The sequence below is a fragment of the Drosophila simulans genome, chromosome 3R (genome assembly GCF_016746395.2).
Source record: "Drosophila simulans strain w501 chromosome 3R, Prin_Dsim_3.1, whole genome shotgun sequence".
NCBI lineage: Eukaryota > Metazoa > Arthropoda > Insecta > Diptera > Drosophilidae > Drosophila > Drosophila simulans.
Window position 1 is genome coordinate 9895132 of NC_052523.2, and position 14434 is coordinate 9909565.

The window sequence follows — 14434 nt, forward strand, 5'->3', positions numbered from 1 at the left end:
GAGCAACGAAACTTCCACCTATAGTTTCGTATCAACGATACAATTATCGATAAATACTGTCAACCCAAGGTATTTCCCCGACTCGAACCAACGGTCATACTGCGTCGGCCATTTGTCATTGCGAGCGTGACAAAAATAAGTTCTCTGAAAATCGAAATAGTTTGAAGCGTCTGATTTAAACTGGAGAAAATGGGATCACGCAACGAGTGCCGTATTTATGTGGGCAACCTTCCGCCGGATATACGCACCAAGGATATCCAGGACCTGTTCCACAAGTTCGGCAAAGTTACTTTCGTCGATCTGAAAAATCGGCGTGGGCCGCCATTTGCTTTTGTTGAGTTCGAAGATGCGCGGTGAGTAATGCGAATACACACAGCTGGCCCAGCGCCCCGGCGAAGACACCCAACTAATTCGCGACAACTGCTTCTCTTCCTTCCTTGACCATGGTCCATATCCTCTGTCTGCCCCTTCGCCCAATTCAGCGATGCCGACGATGCGGTGAAGGCGCGCGACGGCTACGACTACGATGGGTATCGTCTGCGAGTGGAGTTCCCCCGGGGCGGTGGTCCTGGAAGTTACCGCGGCGGCAATCGCAACGACCGCAGCCGCGACGGTGGCGGACGCATGGGCGGACGCGGACCGCCAGCCAAGCGCTCGCAGTACCGCGTCATGGTTACTGGACTGCCCGCCTCCGGATCGTGGCAAGATCTCAAGGATCACATGCGCGAGGCCGGCGACGTCTGCTTCGCAGACACATACAAGGATGGTTCCGGCGTTGTTGAGTTCCTGCGCCACGAGGACATGAAGTACGCAATCAAGAAATTGGACGACTCTCGCTTCCGTTCGCATGAGGTATGTAAATTGGCGAGTTCCAACTTTGTAAAATTCAAATGTATTCGGGTTTCAAGGTAGAGAATTTACCTTTGCATTTATTTTGACAGCATACATTATTTACAAGGTGGAATAATTAAATGCAATTTCAGGAATGACATTAAGTTATTTTGGTTTAGCTGCATAAATATAGTTTGCAATTCTTCTTGCGTTTTGAAAAATAGTTTGTTAAATTAGTCGACACTTTTTAAATTATATTAATATTTTTATTGCCTTTAGGGCGAGGTTGCCTACATTCGCGTACGCGAGGATAGCGGCGATAACGACAGAGGCGGTGGTGGTGGCGGCAGTGGTGGAGGTGGTGGCGGCAGCGGCGGAGGTGGAAGCCGTGACTACCGCGACAGGTAAACCAAATATTACCAAAGTTTATTGTTTAATATTTACTCTATGAATCCACCCAACAGATCCCGTTCGCGCTCATTCTCGTCGAGGCCGCGCCGTCGTGGTACTCCCACATACTCCCCAGTGCGACGTCAATCCTATTCCAGGTCTCGCTCACGTTCTAACTATTAAACACAACTAAGCATTATCCATTAATCTATAATATTTCAACGAGCAGGAAACAGGAAAAGCAAGCTATATTAGGAAATACCAATCAATATTTGTTCAAGACCCCTCAAATACCCCAATTGTAAATTTATTTGTAAATTGAAATCAACGACCAATCAAGTTTGTTCAGTCAAGTTGAGAACTCTCACCGAAGCCAACATATTTAAAAAAACACTTGCTTTTCCAATTTATCACACGTTCTAAGAAGCAGAAATGTTCTCTTAAGCTATAATCCACCGGGCAAAATTTAACAAAAACACTCCTAAAATGACAACTGTAAACCAAGGAATTCTCTTTGGCCACAAGCGCTCGGCATTCCTTGATTTGCTTTTGTTTTATTTTGAGCCTTTGCTCAGTCTGCTTCCTACATATTATATTATAAATCTTATTTTGGCTGCACGTTTTCCAAGATAATTTATTAGAATTTACCTTAACGAAAACAAGAAACATCGATACAGAATAAATATGTTTGTAATGAGAGAAAGAAATGAAACAGAAATCCGAACACAACGCAATGTCAACCACATTGATGAGCAAACTATTAATACTTTAATTTTTATTTTCTTCTCTTCCCCATTTTGCGCGTTTATGTTTGGAGAGTGATGAGGATTAATGGATGTGGAGGAGGAGAAGGATATTTTGATGTTGATTTTGGCGTGGATTGGATAAATTTGGATTGAATTTAGTGAAGGCAGGACCTGTCTATAGATCTTATAAATATGAAAATATTTATTCGATTGTAATCAGGATTGGATTTGGATTTAGGATTGTCCTGAGCCCTTCGCTAGGACAACGTGGGATGCAGTGTCCCATGGCTAACTCGCACCTCGGAGGAGGAGGAGGAGGAGGAGAAAGGAATTTCGCATTGTTGAAGGATTTTATGTGTGAACTTTGGTCGTGTTCAGGTTAACGGATGTTTGGAGGAGGAGAATGTCGATGGCATCGGTGACGGTGAGGAACACTTGCGTTGCCCTTGGACAGGACTAAAGCATACAGTTTCGGACTCGGCCGCATCTCTTCGAGCCTCGCCCCTTCTTCGGCATCTGCCTAACGGTTGGGATTAGGATTCGCTTGGACAGGCTCACACGCTTTGTTGTCGCCTTCTTTGGATCGCACTTCAGACACTAGCTCACCCAGGGAACCGCGTATTTCTTGGCCTTCGCGCCCCTGTCGTTGTCATTTCACGGATTTGCTGTGCATCATCCAACGTTGACTTGCGCCCAACGATGGATAGTGGATAGTGATTCTTGGTCTGGTCCGATCCGATACGTTCCGGTCTCCCTCTGTCTCGCCTCTCAGTGGTATGTTAGATTGCCACATCAATTTTTACTTTTAATTTGCGTTATTTAGTTTATAATTTATATATTCTTTACCCAAATCTTTCGTCTCCATTGATGTTGTTGCCTCCGAAATGTGGCGATTGTCGCGTGTGCGTTTTGTTTTCCATTTTTTGACTAGAAGGGCGAAAATTCATAAGCCCCGACTATAGCCCACACCCGCATCATTTGCATGAACTTTCGTTAACCTAATAAAATGTAATGCCACAGCAATTTTGGAACGGAGCAGTTCTCTCGTTCTCCTTGCTTATCGTTCAACCTATAAGCCATAGTCCTAACATATTTTTGAAATGAAATCCACATTTACAATAAATATTCATAAAAATTAAGAAAATATGATTCTTTTAATACTACATTATAGGATGGGTGCAAACAAATAGTTTTTTTCCTTTACTTATGGAGATTACATATTAAGTTTGGTTGTATTATCTGCGGGAAAGGCTTTTTATCAGATAGTCTAGATTTCACAACCTTTGCCTACCGCATCCAATTTTAAACTTCCCGCCCATGGATTTTTACAGAGGACTGTTAGTAAGGCAATGCTGCACGCCTTGTTTTAACGCAAAATCCCACATGTCTCTGCGCAAAAAACGATATTTGGTTATTTTGCAGCACGGCCACACTGGCAAACAAACTATATAAGCAACACGCGCATTTTGTTGTTGGGTTTTTCAAAAAATATTCGCCAGCTGTTCGGACGCGCGTGGGAACTGCGCTGTGTTTGTTGTTTTTTATAATTTCGAACGGAACGAACTGCTCGCACTCGGATTTTAATTTATATTTACGTACTAAACTAACGCGCGCTAACAAAATAAAAGTAGCGGCGAATTTCTAAAGTCAACCATCTGACACGAGAAAAGTGCGCCAAAAGTTCGGGAAAACCAAAGAAAACCCTGTGGAAAGTACGACTTGCATACCAAATTGCTGCTTACCCACGTAAATAATAAATAACAAGTAATTCGGAAAGTGCAATTTCGTGGGCAGTCATTCGACAGCTGAAGGAGAAGATATCCGACGGTCGTGGGATTCAATACAGTGCTTCACCAGATCGGCGGCCCTTCGTTTATGAATTGTGTTTTCCGGCGGTGTATCCAGCTTATCTCCGCCTTTTTCGGCTCCAGTTTTATTGAACTCGACCGGATCGGACGTACTACCTATCTGCGGCTAGTCAGTGGGACTGAGGAAGCTATTAATCGATCGCGATTGTACAACCAATTACCGGGTTTATCATCTAATTCGAAGTCGCTCGGCACGACGCGAACTATAAATAGAAGCTGAAGTGTCCAAATAATCGGTAGACAGCGCTCTTGATCACAATCGCAATAGTGTGTTAAAACTACAGATATATATAGGTATATATAGCCTGAGGTAAGAAGTGCATTTTATGGATGTTTTGCATGCCCACGGAACTGCTGAGATCATTAAAGTTGGCTATTGAAAGCGCAGCATCAGCGAATTCCCCCTAGGAGTCATTGTTCTCGCTTGAAACTTAAAAGGTTTTTTTATTGATCATAACTTGAAATTAGTTTTACGGTGGGAGATCGACTGATCCAAACAAATCTTGCGATTCTAGTCGTTGTTTATGGTACTCATCACGCATCCCATCTTGTTTGGTCTTTGTTCTACCGACTCAACAGCACTTCCTCAATATTCCTGAGTGAAAGTAAGGCTTGGCTTCGATCGCTTGACATTGGTAATGTGACCCACTTAGGAGTAGGGTGCTTCTTCGGTAACTCGATCTGCCAAGCCAAAGGTGTTGCCTTGTGGCTACTACCTAACTAACTGCTTGCAATACAACCTGCGTAGGGTCTTCAAGGTCTCCGCCCCGTCGGTTTCCTGTTCATCTAAGCAAACACTGTGAGAAAACTTGAGCTATCTGTAGGAGTACCTAGCATCAATATACAATTATGTGCGTAACATAAGCATCCGTATTCAGCAGTAATTTGTAGAATTTGTTTTAATAGCATCTATAGTTCCATACCGCTTATTTTGTATATTTCTTGCTAGTTATTTGTAGCAGTGCACATTTGTGCAGGCAGCTCGTTTGAATCCCTTGTGCGTCTCTAATCGGAGACCTGTCCATATGACCGGGCTCTGCTCTTTGTCCTCCCCGGCGTGTTAATCTTTTGTTGTGATGAGATGCTTATCACACCTACCGCCGCCTTGCGACAGGTGCATTCTGAAGTTTCCGCTGGAGCTGTAAGAAAAGGCGAACCGCAACTGGAAACTGGCAACTGGCAACTGGCAGCCGTGGAAATGGGAAACCCTTTTCGCTCGACCATTCAAGTGCCGCTGTTCGTTTGCCCGAATGATTGACGGGCGGCAACTGTGACCCCTTAACCCCTTGTTGCCGGCACTCAATGGGCCGCATCGCGTAAGCAATTTATGTTAATTGTTGTTTGCCTGTTGTGCCTTGCCTTTCCGACCGGGTCCATTCACTAATCGCTTGGAGGAAATTTAATTAAATGCGTATAACGAAACCACCCTTAATATTTACCGATTGCTGACTAATTGTGGGAATTTTTAAATAATACCGTGAATAATACCCAATAGCCCCGTTAGTTTTGATGCCAGACAACTTTTTGCCTTAACTGGAAATTCGAAGTAAAACAAAAGATTTGTTTGCCAGATGATATGATAAAGTCGCAACATCAAGAGATAAGATAATTTTTGTTTACATAGAAGAAATAATAGAAGAAATAATATCTCTGCAATTCTGCAAAAAATGGTGTCCTATAGTTTCAGGGAATAAATTTCAAAAGTTTCAAAAATACGTTACACACACAGAACTTTTGAATTTAAAGGGTATTTCGGTTTCGTTTAGCTTTGTTTGCATTAAAGCCCGTCGTATTTTCCGAAGCCAGTCTGGACAAGCATTTAATTAGACACTTTTTACTTTTCCCAGCACAAGACACAAACGCGAGTCTGGCCCGTCTGTCTTATTGTTTTGACTGTGGCAATTTCTCCTGGTCTTTTTAGAGTTGCAGTCCGAGTTGGAGTGTGGCGGCCAGGCGGCCAGGAACTGGTTTGCCCGCTCCACGCAATCCCAGAGCTTTAATTCGGTCAATTCAGCGGGAGCGGCATAAGGCGGCTAAGGCTCATGATGATGATGATGACGATGACTAACGCTGGCCCCAAGGCATCGACCAGGGCAACGAGAACGGTCCAATTTGGCCTTTTACCGCAATCAGGTTTTAGTTTTCGGTTTTGGTCCGCTCGATACGATACGTCAACGGGCCGACCGTATGGACGAATGAATGAATGCCCAGCTGAATGAGCGATTGGTGGCTGAGTTATTCAGCTGGCCGGCAATCCATCATGCTGTCCTCGGAACTGGTTGACCAACACCACTTAATGAGTGGACAAGGCGTCTCCGGCATTTCCCATTTGCATCCCCATTCCCCGACGATTCTTTCGATTCCCGAGCCCCATCCCCATCCCCATGCGGAGTCATTAGCCAGCCGCAAACTATGCCTATATGGGCTGATACCCCGTCAAACATGGCTCGCATTAAATACAGCCATAAAATCGGCCGGGAGGCGTGTTCCATGGGGCACGCGTTTGGGGCGCCGTTTAATTGCGGTGCGCGATTTGCAAGCGTTTTTAAACGCCTCAATTTGCATTTGCATACTCACTGTCTTCGCTCTATGAATGGAAAATGAAACGCCCAATGGAGCAGTTGGTTATGCATGTCACTATTATATAGGCAAGTGCAAATTAACACATGCACTCGGGCATCAATTTCAATTATTCTTTGTCCCTCTGAAAACTGATAAGGATAATGGGTGACGAACTTGCACTATCTTGGGTTAATTGAGTAGTGAATTAAGTTTTATTGAAATGTTTTAGAAACTATTACAGATAGGAAGCTGGACGCTGATCGGTGGTGGGACATTCAAATAGAGCATGCTAAATAATGGTTGTTTCGGCTAGAAACTATATACAATGTACATGTTAAATCATATATTTTATATCAAAATAACTAAATTAAAAGCCTGCATAGTTCGGGGGATTTGCGATTGGATTTATTTTTAGCTTTGACGCACCATTAACTTATCGTGCACCATCGGTTCGTAGTCCTATTTTACGACTTGGCCGCCTGTCTGGCCGCAAGGCGCGTTTAAAAACGCCAGTGAAAAGCCAGCAAATCGCGTCAAACATTAAAAACATTACCCTGAACCGAGAGGGTTGGCCCTGGTAATTGTAAGCGGCTATTAAAATAATTTAACGCGCCTCCGTTTGCAGGCTAAAGGCGGCAAGGACGGGGCAGAAAGCATTACCCAGCCAGCCCGAAGGGATTAACATAATTTTTGCTAATATTGTGAGCTTGGCTCGCAGCACATAATGCGCTTAGAAATATGAAATGAATAAAGACTGCATTAACCTGAATGGTGGCCACGGCAGCAGGAGCAGCTGCAGGAAGGATTGCGGCCACGGATTGTGGAATGGTGCACGCAGGCTGAGCTGAGCCCAAAACTTAAGGGTGACGAGGAGGCAGGCCGCGGAAAAAGGAGCATGATCCATGATGAGCTGTGCGGCAGGAATGCGCCAAAAGGCAGCGACGCCGACTGCATTAAAGTGGAAAATCCTGTCTGACAACATTTAAACCGAAAAGAAATATATATGTACACAAACCTATAGTAAATATGTGCAAAATAAAGCCTACAACAAAAAACCACAAACAACACATAATAAGCGTGAAAAAAAAGGCAAAATGAGAGCAAAACCAACCCAGTCCAATTCCCAGACTTGGTTCCACTCCGGGCCAGAAAGGATAAAGTGGGCAATGAATAGGGAGTGTGGCTAGGAGAGCAAACCACCAACAAACAAAGGAAAGGAAACAAAACGAGAAAATTGTCTTCAACTGCTAGACGGAATGAAATGATACCCTAGAAAAAGTAAACAATTTAAAGATTTTATCGTTTCCAAGAAAGAAAAACCAACGCAAAAGATCACATTCACACAAACTGAATATTCTGAAAAGGTAGTGATGTGGATCAATATTTACAATGTCTATCATTTTTGTAGTTCATGATTCAAAACGAACATAAAAGTAAATATTTTATAATCATGCAACCAAAGTAACAATTCCTATGCCGTTGTCATGGTTTATAGATCTATACTCTATCTATGCATGGCATTTAGATATAGTAAATCATCCAACAGATTACCCTACAATTCATAAATGTTCAAAGAGAATTAAAACATCATGCGATTATGATTAACCAATTGCTGAAAATACTTCGGACACCTGATCCCCAGGCACACTCAGCACTAAAAGCATTCCGATTTGCACATTTTCCGCGATTTCGTTTCCAAAGAAGGACGGCGCTAAGAACCGCATTTATAACATCAATAAAAGTTCGTGTTTGTTTACGTGCAAAACAAATTAATAATGGAAAATCACATGTGGTTTTCCACAAACCAAACACAAGTCGAATAATTCTCACACTCGCACATATACGAAGAAAAGCAATTAAAATCGCAAAAAAACACTAAATTGGTCAGATTTTGTTTTGGAAAATCGCCTTAAAATCAAAATAGGAAGTTAAAAATATGGCCAAATAGTATCCCTGCTAAATGAGCTTCAAACTACCACAATTGATGATTAATGATCCCTTGGTGAAGGCATATATTAATGTTTATGAATAATTTGTTCATATTAAACAGAACTCCTCGATGTTTAATAATTGCAAGCGAGTGCTAATTGAAAACGTTTCCAGGAATTCCAAGTGTGTTTCGTTCAAGCCATTTGTATTGCTGTCAACATATGCGCGTTCAATTTATCAGGTAGTTTGTGTGAGAAGTCCACCGGCATTGGTGGATTTCGTTTTCTGGTGAACCCATTCTTCGATATGAGGAACCACTCACTCCATCGTGTCATTTCCGTTCAAATTTCTACATTGACGAATTGACAAAAATATATCATGGCATTGTTTCCTGCAAATGTTATAGCACTCATTTTGTCAAAGTCCGCGGCAGAGAAAAAGGTAAAAAAAAAAGGGTCCGACCCAAAAGCTCTTTCTTGGCCTAAACATGTTTGTTCTTTGCCCTTTTTCGGGCCAACACTCTACCGGGAAAATTAACGACAACTGACAGGCACAGAACAAAGGATAGTGAACACAAGTCAACCAATTCAGTTCCAGTATCCATAAAAGTATCTCGCTGCCCAGAGCGCTCAATCAATTGTTAAATTGCTGAATAATTGATTCGGTTACAATGCTCTGCGAGGTAATCAATTAAAAGTCGCTCTCAAGAATGCAATGGAAAAACATTATTACAGCTATAAAAAAATGAATTAACAATCGCAATAATAATAATTCCTAATTGTGATTTGCATGCGCCATTTCGAATTCAATCAAAACTCAACTCTGACCGCGGGCGTTTATTACATTTTTCTGCGTGCGATTTACGAATATACAGTTTGCTCGTAGTATTGTTTATTGTTCAATATTATTTTTTTTTGCCATATAAACATTTTTTATTCGATTTATGACAGGCCATTTGATGGTGGGCTTTAATTGAAATAGTGCTTGATAATGGCTTGCGCTAATGTCTATAATTGTTAGATGCCTCGAAAGTTATGTGAATAATTCCATTAGCATGGATACTATGGAACACATTTTTTACCCACATCAGATGGAATGCTTTCTCGCAATCTGCCAACTGATGGTAATTGGTGCGTAACTTCCAGCCTTTCTTCCCTCTGATATTCAATGAAGCGTTACCAAAATCATTATTGTCTGCAATACGAATTGATTGTCTATTTGCATTGTTCATTTGGCTCCATGAAATCATCAACATGCAACTACCTGTTTTCCGTAATTTTTGTGCACAGCGAAAAATTCTGTTACCACTATGAAATTTATTTTAAATATTAGTTTAAACTAATTATAATTTGTGGCAAGAATGGGTGCAATCACTCAAAGTTGAACCAGTTTCTTTTTATTATCAATTACAAACTACTAATTGTTGTTGAAATTTATTGATATGATTTCCTGAGTGCGTTTCTGGGGCCAAATGCGCAATAGTCCGTCACAAGTATCCAAGTGTAAAGTCGCCAAGATCAATGACACCAGCAAACGGAGTTTGGTGGTGCGAAGCGGGTTCTGTGCGCTTATCAAAAGTTCTGGTCTGTTGATAAACAAGCGGCATGATAAATGGACAGCAATCAATAACGTAGAGTTGGGTGCTTCCTTGGCCAGCCAGTTAGTCAGTGGGTCGGTTTGTTTACCTGCAATCAAAACAGTTTATGTTTTTCCCTTTCATTCTGTTTGCCTGTCTCGCATGTAAATAAGTCCGTAAATACGCGGACCGGATAGGCAGGCAAATAAACCGTTGAATGTATTCCCCCCTTCACTTCTGTCGCACTTTGTTTGCCATCCTATTTGCGAACGCTGCGTATACGCAATGTGTGCAGTTGTTAGTTCGATCGCACGGTATTAGACTTAATTTAAATGCGATCAAGGTTGTGGGGGTAAAAAGTTAGCGCAAAGGTCCTGGTTGCATGTCAGAAAGGTGTTGCTGATAGCACAAAAAAAAGAAACCACCAAAAACTGGGTTAAAAGTTAACTTCTTAAGGGGGCGGTGTGCATTGCGCATACGCAACGTGGCGGCAGTAAAGTCGTAAAAACGAGAAAACAACTGCTCACCTGAACTCAGCTAAGCGGCAGCTGTTTGTTCAATAAAAGCCAAACAAGCTTGCCTTAACTCGAAAGCAACTTGAGAGAATTGAACGAAGTGGCTATACACTACTTGAAAGTCACTTTGCCTGCTTCGTCCATCAGCTGAAAGCCCATTAATCCGCATTTACATTCGCACTGCAGTCTCTTTTTCCATTGAGCTTATTTTTATTTTGCACTCAATTAAAATGCCAAGTTCAGCGCCTGCCAACTTTCAAAACTGACAGCTGACAGATGGAAATTGCCCGGCTAAGGAAAACTCCTGGCCGGGTCACGGACTCGTCACTCATTCCATGGGCCAACTATCAATCATTCCGCTCATTTGCCTGTGAGGCAGGTGCAAATGTGTCAGTTGTAAATGAGCAGAAAGTTCACGACAGCCTTTGCAGTTGGCTTCTTGAAAGTGTCGCCGGTCTTGAGTGGGGAACACGGACTGTTTTAATTGAGATGAATAAATGATAAGACTTTCCAGCTGTCTTTCTCCTTCGTTGCTACAATATTTCCTATCTCTTTCAAGGTGTTAATATTTTAATTCGGGTTTCTTTGAATTGCAGGAATACTGGCAGAGGCAAGAGGCAGTCGAAAATATTGAAAACCAGGGTGAGTTTCAAGCTAAAAATAAATTCCTTAATTTACACCAACCACCTCATTGTAGAAAAATTACGCGCTTTACCTTCGAGCAGGTAATTATCCAAAGCTGCGGTTCATAAAATCCGTTTCTTCGCACTTCGGTGAATGCAGTTGCCTTGTCCATTGAGTTCCTTTTGGCTGGCTGCTCTTGAATCCGATGCTCTGCCTGGCGGTTTGAACTCTCACCCCCACGAAATTCTGCGGTGAAATGGCCGCGAAGGGGGTTGCGCGTAATTAATGTGCAGAATCACGCGTCTGCATTTAATTCACTTTGGGGCATGGGAAATCGCCGAATCGAGAAAGCCACTCGAGCGACGTGGCAACATTGCTGCACGCACTTGGTCGATGCGATTGGGCAACCAATGGATTCCCAGCTTGGTTCGCTTCGTCTATTTAAGGGCATCGCCAGCTTTTTCCCAGTGATTGCGGAACACGCTGCTTTTGCTGCTGGCAATTGTCCTTTATTGCCATTCCTTCATTAGGCTGCCAGGTCTGGTATGGCATTTTAATGCAATTTTTATGCGCATTTTTGTGCGCTGTAAAGGCCTTATTCCCTACAACTCGACTTCCCCGTTGCCGATGGATGTGTCACTTGTAGGATCATTTGAATTGTAATTCATATAATTCGCCGTATTGTTGTCTGGATGGGCCTCTGTGACCGGCGGCGTAAGTGCCTGACTTTCGTTTCTGGTGAGTGCAACGTTGCCACAATTCACTCGAGCCTCAATTTGTTGGCCATTGAAATGATATATTCATTATGTATGTCTAAGTTCAACTGCTAAATACATTGTTCACAAGTGTATGCTCATACCAGGAATTCAAATTACAGCTGCTGCTTTCGGCCAAAATGTTTAATTGGGCATGAAACCAATTTTATCCAAGGAAGTGCATTAAAAACGCATAAACCGCCGGCGAGAAGTTAAACAAACATGTTCGGCATCCGAGCGAACACCACAAAAGCGCCATCAAAGTGTCAAAAATGGAACACATGTGGGGATTAGAAGCGCGCAGAGCTGGCGGAGACATAAATTAGCCCATAATAAAGTTCTAAATAAAGTCTGCTAGCCGCAGGGCACATATAAATAGTCTCCAGTGGCTCACCGAAGGGGGAATTAACCGCATTAAAAATTTGAGAAGACATAAATATGTTTCAATGTCTAGAAAAAAATGGCAATGCAGCCGCCGAATGCATTTACTCCTCATGCGGAAGTTAAATCGTAGAAAAACAAGAGAGAAAGCTGTAGTCGAGCTCCTCGACTACCAGATACCTTCTACCTGTTACGTACTTTTTTACTCGTATCAGTAACTTCAAACTGCCTTCCAATTTTGTAAAATGTTTGCAATATTTAAAAACTAATTCATCAGTTTATTTGAGGTCAACAGTTTATTGCACAAATAACAAATAGAAGCCACCTAGTAGGCCATGACATCGTGCACCCGGCGGAAGCGTTCGCCTGCCTGTCTTAGCGTCAATCCTCGGGTCTCTGGCATTAGAACGGCAAAAGCCACGAGGCCTATTACCATAATTATTCCGACAGCGACAAAGTACGTGTAAAAGGACTCGGCGGTGGGAACAAACTTGACAATCACAATGATGTGGATCACCTGCTCTAGACACACGATCAGGCCAATCAAGAAGGGTTTCACTCTCATCGGAAAGGCCTCGCCCAGATAAGCGGATGAGCTGCAGATGAAGAAACCGGCGAAGAACTGAAATGCCATGCCCAGACGGCACACCTGCCACATAAAGTAATCGTCGAAGATGTGCACGTAGTCCCCGTAGACTCCGGCCATGCCCAGCATTAATCCAGCCATGCACATAAGTCCAAGCAGTGAGACAAATTTCCGGCCCACGGTGTCCAGAACGGCGAAGGTGATTAGGGCACCGATCAGGCGTAGAAGCCCAAATATAATCGTGGGCCAGGAGTACTGGGTGCCCTCCACCAGTTCCGTGGTTGTCAGTATTGAATACGACAGTGGCACCGAGAAGGTGAAAGCAACGAAGCAGCGGAAAAGCAGCAGCTTAAGGAAGGGCATCATGGACTCTCCCAGCTGCTCGCCTACTCCCTGGGCGCTGCCCTCCACTACGTATAGCTTGGCCTCATCGTAGGCTCGATCTCCAGCCTCTCGAGTCCAATAGGATCCCATTAGCTGCTTCACACTGGCACGTGCCTTCTGCTCCTGGTTCTGGCGGATATAGAAGATAGGCGAGTCGATCGTAATGGCTACACTTCCCAGCGCAATGGCCGAAAAAACGATTCCAAAGATTCCGTGCACTCGGTTGATGGTCATGCCCAATCCCTGAGCCCACTGTGAGTCGTAGATTACTTGAATGGCCACTCCCAATGCCAGACCATATTGCTCCAATGCACAGCAGGTTCCTCTGTTGGTACTCGAAGCGATCTCTGCGCTGTGGATTAGGAATGGCACAGTGATTAACCCTATGCCCACTCCTCCCACATATCGGGCGGCCAGGATCGACTCGTACTCGTATGGAGCACTCACAAAGATAATGGCGTCAATTAGGTTCATCACACCACCCAAACCCTGCGAATTAACATAGATTTTAGTCCAGGAAATCTTCTTAAAGCTACCATTTTTCACTCACATAGAATATTATTTTGGGCAGAAATGCTGATGTAATGGCGGACACCACAGCTCCGATTATAACGCCAATAAACCAACTGTACTGGAACTCCAGGGTGTTGGCGAACACGGCAGTCAAGTTCCAACCAAGACCTTGGGCCATGTCCATACCAGCATAGACAAAGAGAAGGGTAGCTGTTTTTGAAGTACATTTTGGTTATTCATAAAATTATTTCTTAGTGCTGCTGATCCTACCTGCTGTTCCGGATTGCGTTTGAGAAGGGGTTGCCCATCGGCTGTTCGATTGGGTGGTGATGACCACCGTGGTTGGTGGAGGGGGCGGTTGTTGCTGGCGTCCATTGGTAATGTATGTGGTCTGCTGGGGTCCAGTGGTTATGTAGGTGGTTTGCTGGACGGGCACTGGACCCGCGGTGACATATGTGGTCGTCATAGTTTGCCTTATATAATAAACAGCGGTCTAAATGTACCTTGCCTTGCAAGGAGCTGGATCGATTCGTTCGGATTGGTGGCCACTGGCTGACTGGGCGAGCTTTTATGAAATATTTCCGCGTAAGTAGTAGCTATCAGCAAAAAAGATATCTGACAATTGATATATTTTATCAGCTGGTAGATACTCGCGTTCTCCGCTTTACGGTAGGCCTGTCGCTGGACGTGATTCATTTGAAGTAAGCCTCGATAAGTCGTGATAAAGTCACAGAAATATTCAAGGGCCATGGGTCCAGTGTTGTTACTCACCCC

At 43.4% G+C, this 14434-nt stretch overlaps 3 protein-coding genes across 4 annotated transcripts in view; 2 read left to right on the forward strand and 1 right to left on the reverse strand.

The window, feature by feature from the left end:
• Window positions 1-71: 71 nt before the first annotated feature.
• On the forward strand, window positions 72-1993 carry LOC27208007 (serine/arginine-rich splicing factor 1B). The gene is made up of 4 exons (XM_016183632.2): window positions 72-353; window positions 483-852; window positions 1111-1235; window positions 1296-1993. Exons 1-4 carry the CDS (start codon window positions 190-192, stop codon window positions 1402-1404), a joined length of 768 nt encoding a protein of 255 aa, XP_016034429.1. The 5' UTR covers window positions 72-189; the 3' UTR covers window positions 1405-1993.
• A 1413-nt stretch (window positions 1994-3406) lies between these two features.
• Window positions 3407-14434, forward strand: part of LOC6727849 (extracellular sulfatase SULF-1 homolog) — a 28490-nt gene continuing 17462 nt past the window's right edge. Inside the window, exons 1-2 of one of the 2 annotated variants that reach the window (XM_016176601.3) lie at window positions 3407-4145; window positions 11014-11059. The gene's annotated coding sequence lies outside the window, so the exon portion shown is untranslated. The remainder of the gene's footprint in view (window positions 4146-11013; window positions 11060-14434) is intronic. The other variant, XM_016176600.3, reaches the window with a different exon arrangement.
• LOC6727841 (D-xylose-proton symporter-like 1) lies at window positions 12456-14259 on the reverse strand. The gene is made up of 3 exons (XM_002103164.4): window positions 13931-14259; window positions 13698-13870; window positions 12456-13636 (listed from the first exon to the last, which is right to left on the reverse strand). Exons 1-3 carry the CDS (start codon window positions 14124-14126, stop codon window positions 12503-12505), a joined length of 1503 nt encoding a protein of 500 aa, XP_002103200.1. The 5' UTR covers window positions 14127-14259; the 3' UTR covers window positions 12456-12502.

Bases quoted from the DNA above. Each gene is read 5' to 3' on its own strand.
- LOC27208007 (XM_016183632.2), top strand. From the start codon at position 190: ATGGGATCACGCAACGAGTGCCGTATTTATGTGGGCAACCTTCCGCCG. The intron at 354-482 runs GTGAGTAATGCG...CGCCCAATTCAG, and splicing joins GTTGAGTTCGAAGATGCGCG to CGATGCCGACGATGCGGTGA. The intron at 1,236-1,295 runs GTAAACCAAATA...TCCACCCAACAG, and splicing joins AGCCGTGACTACCGCGACAG to ATCCCGTTCGCGCTCATTCT.
- LOC6727841 (XM_002103164.4), bottom strand. From the start codon at position 14,126: ATGACGACCACATATGTCACCGCGGGTCCAGTGCCCGTCCAGCAAACC. The intron at 13,871-13,930 runs GTAGGATCAGCA...CTTCAAAAACAG, and splicing joins AACGCAATCCGGAACAGCAG to CTACCCTTCTCTTTGTCTAT. The intron at 13,637-13,697 runs GTGAGTGAAAAA...GTTAATTCGCAG, and splicing joins TGCCCAAAATAATATTCTAT to GGTTTGGGTGGTGTGATGAA.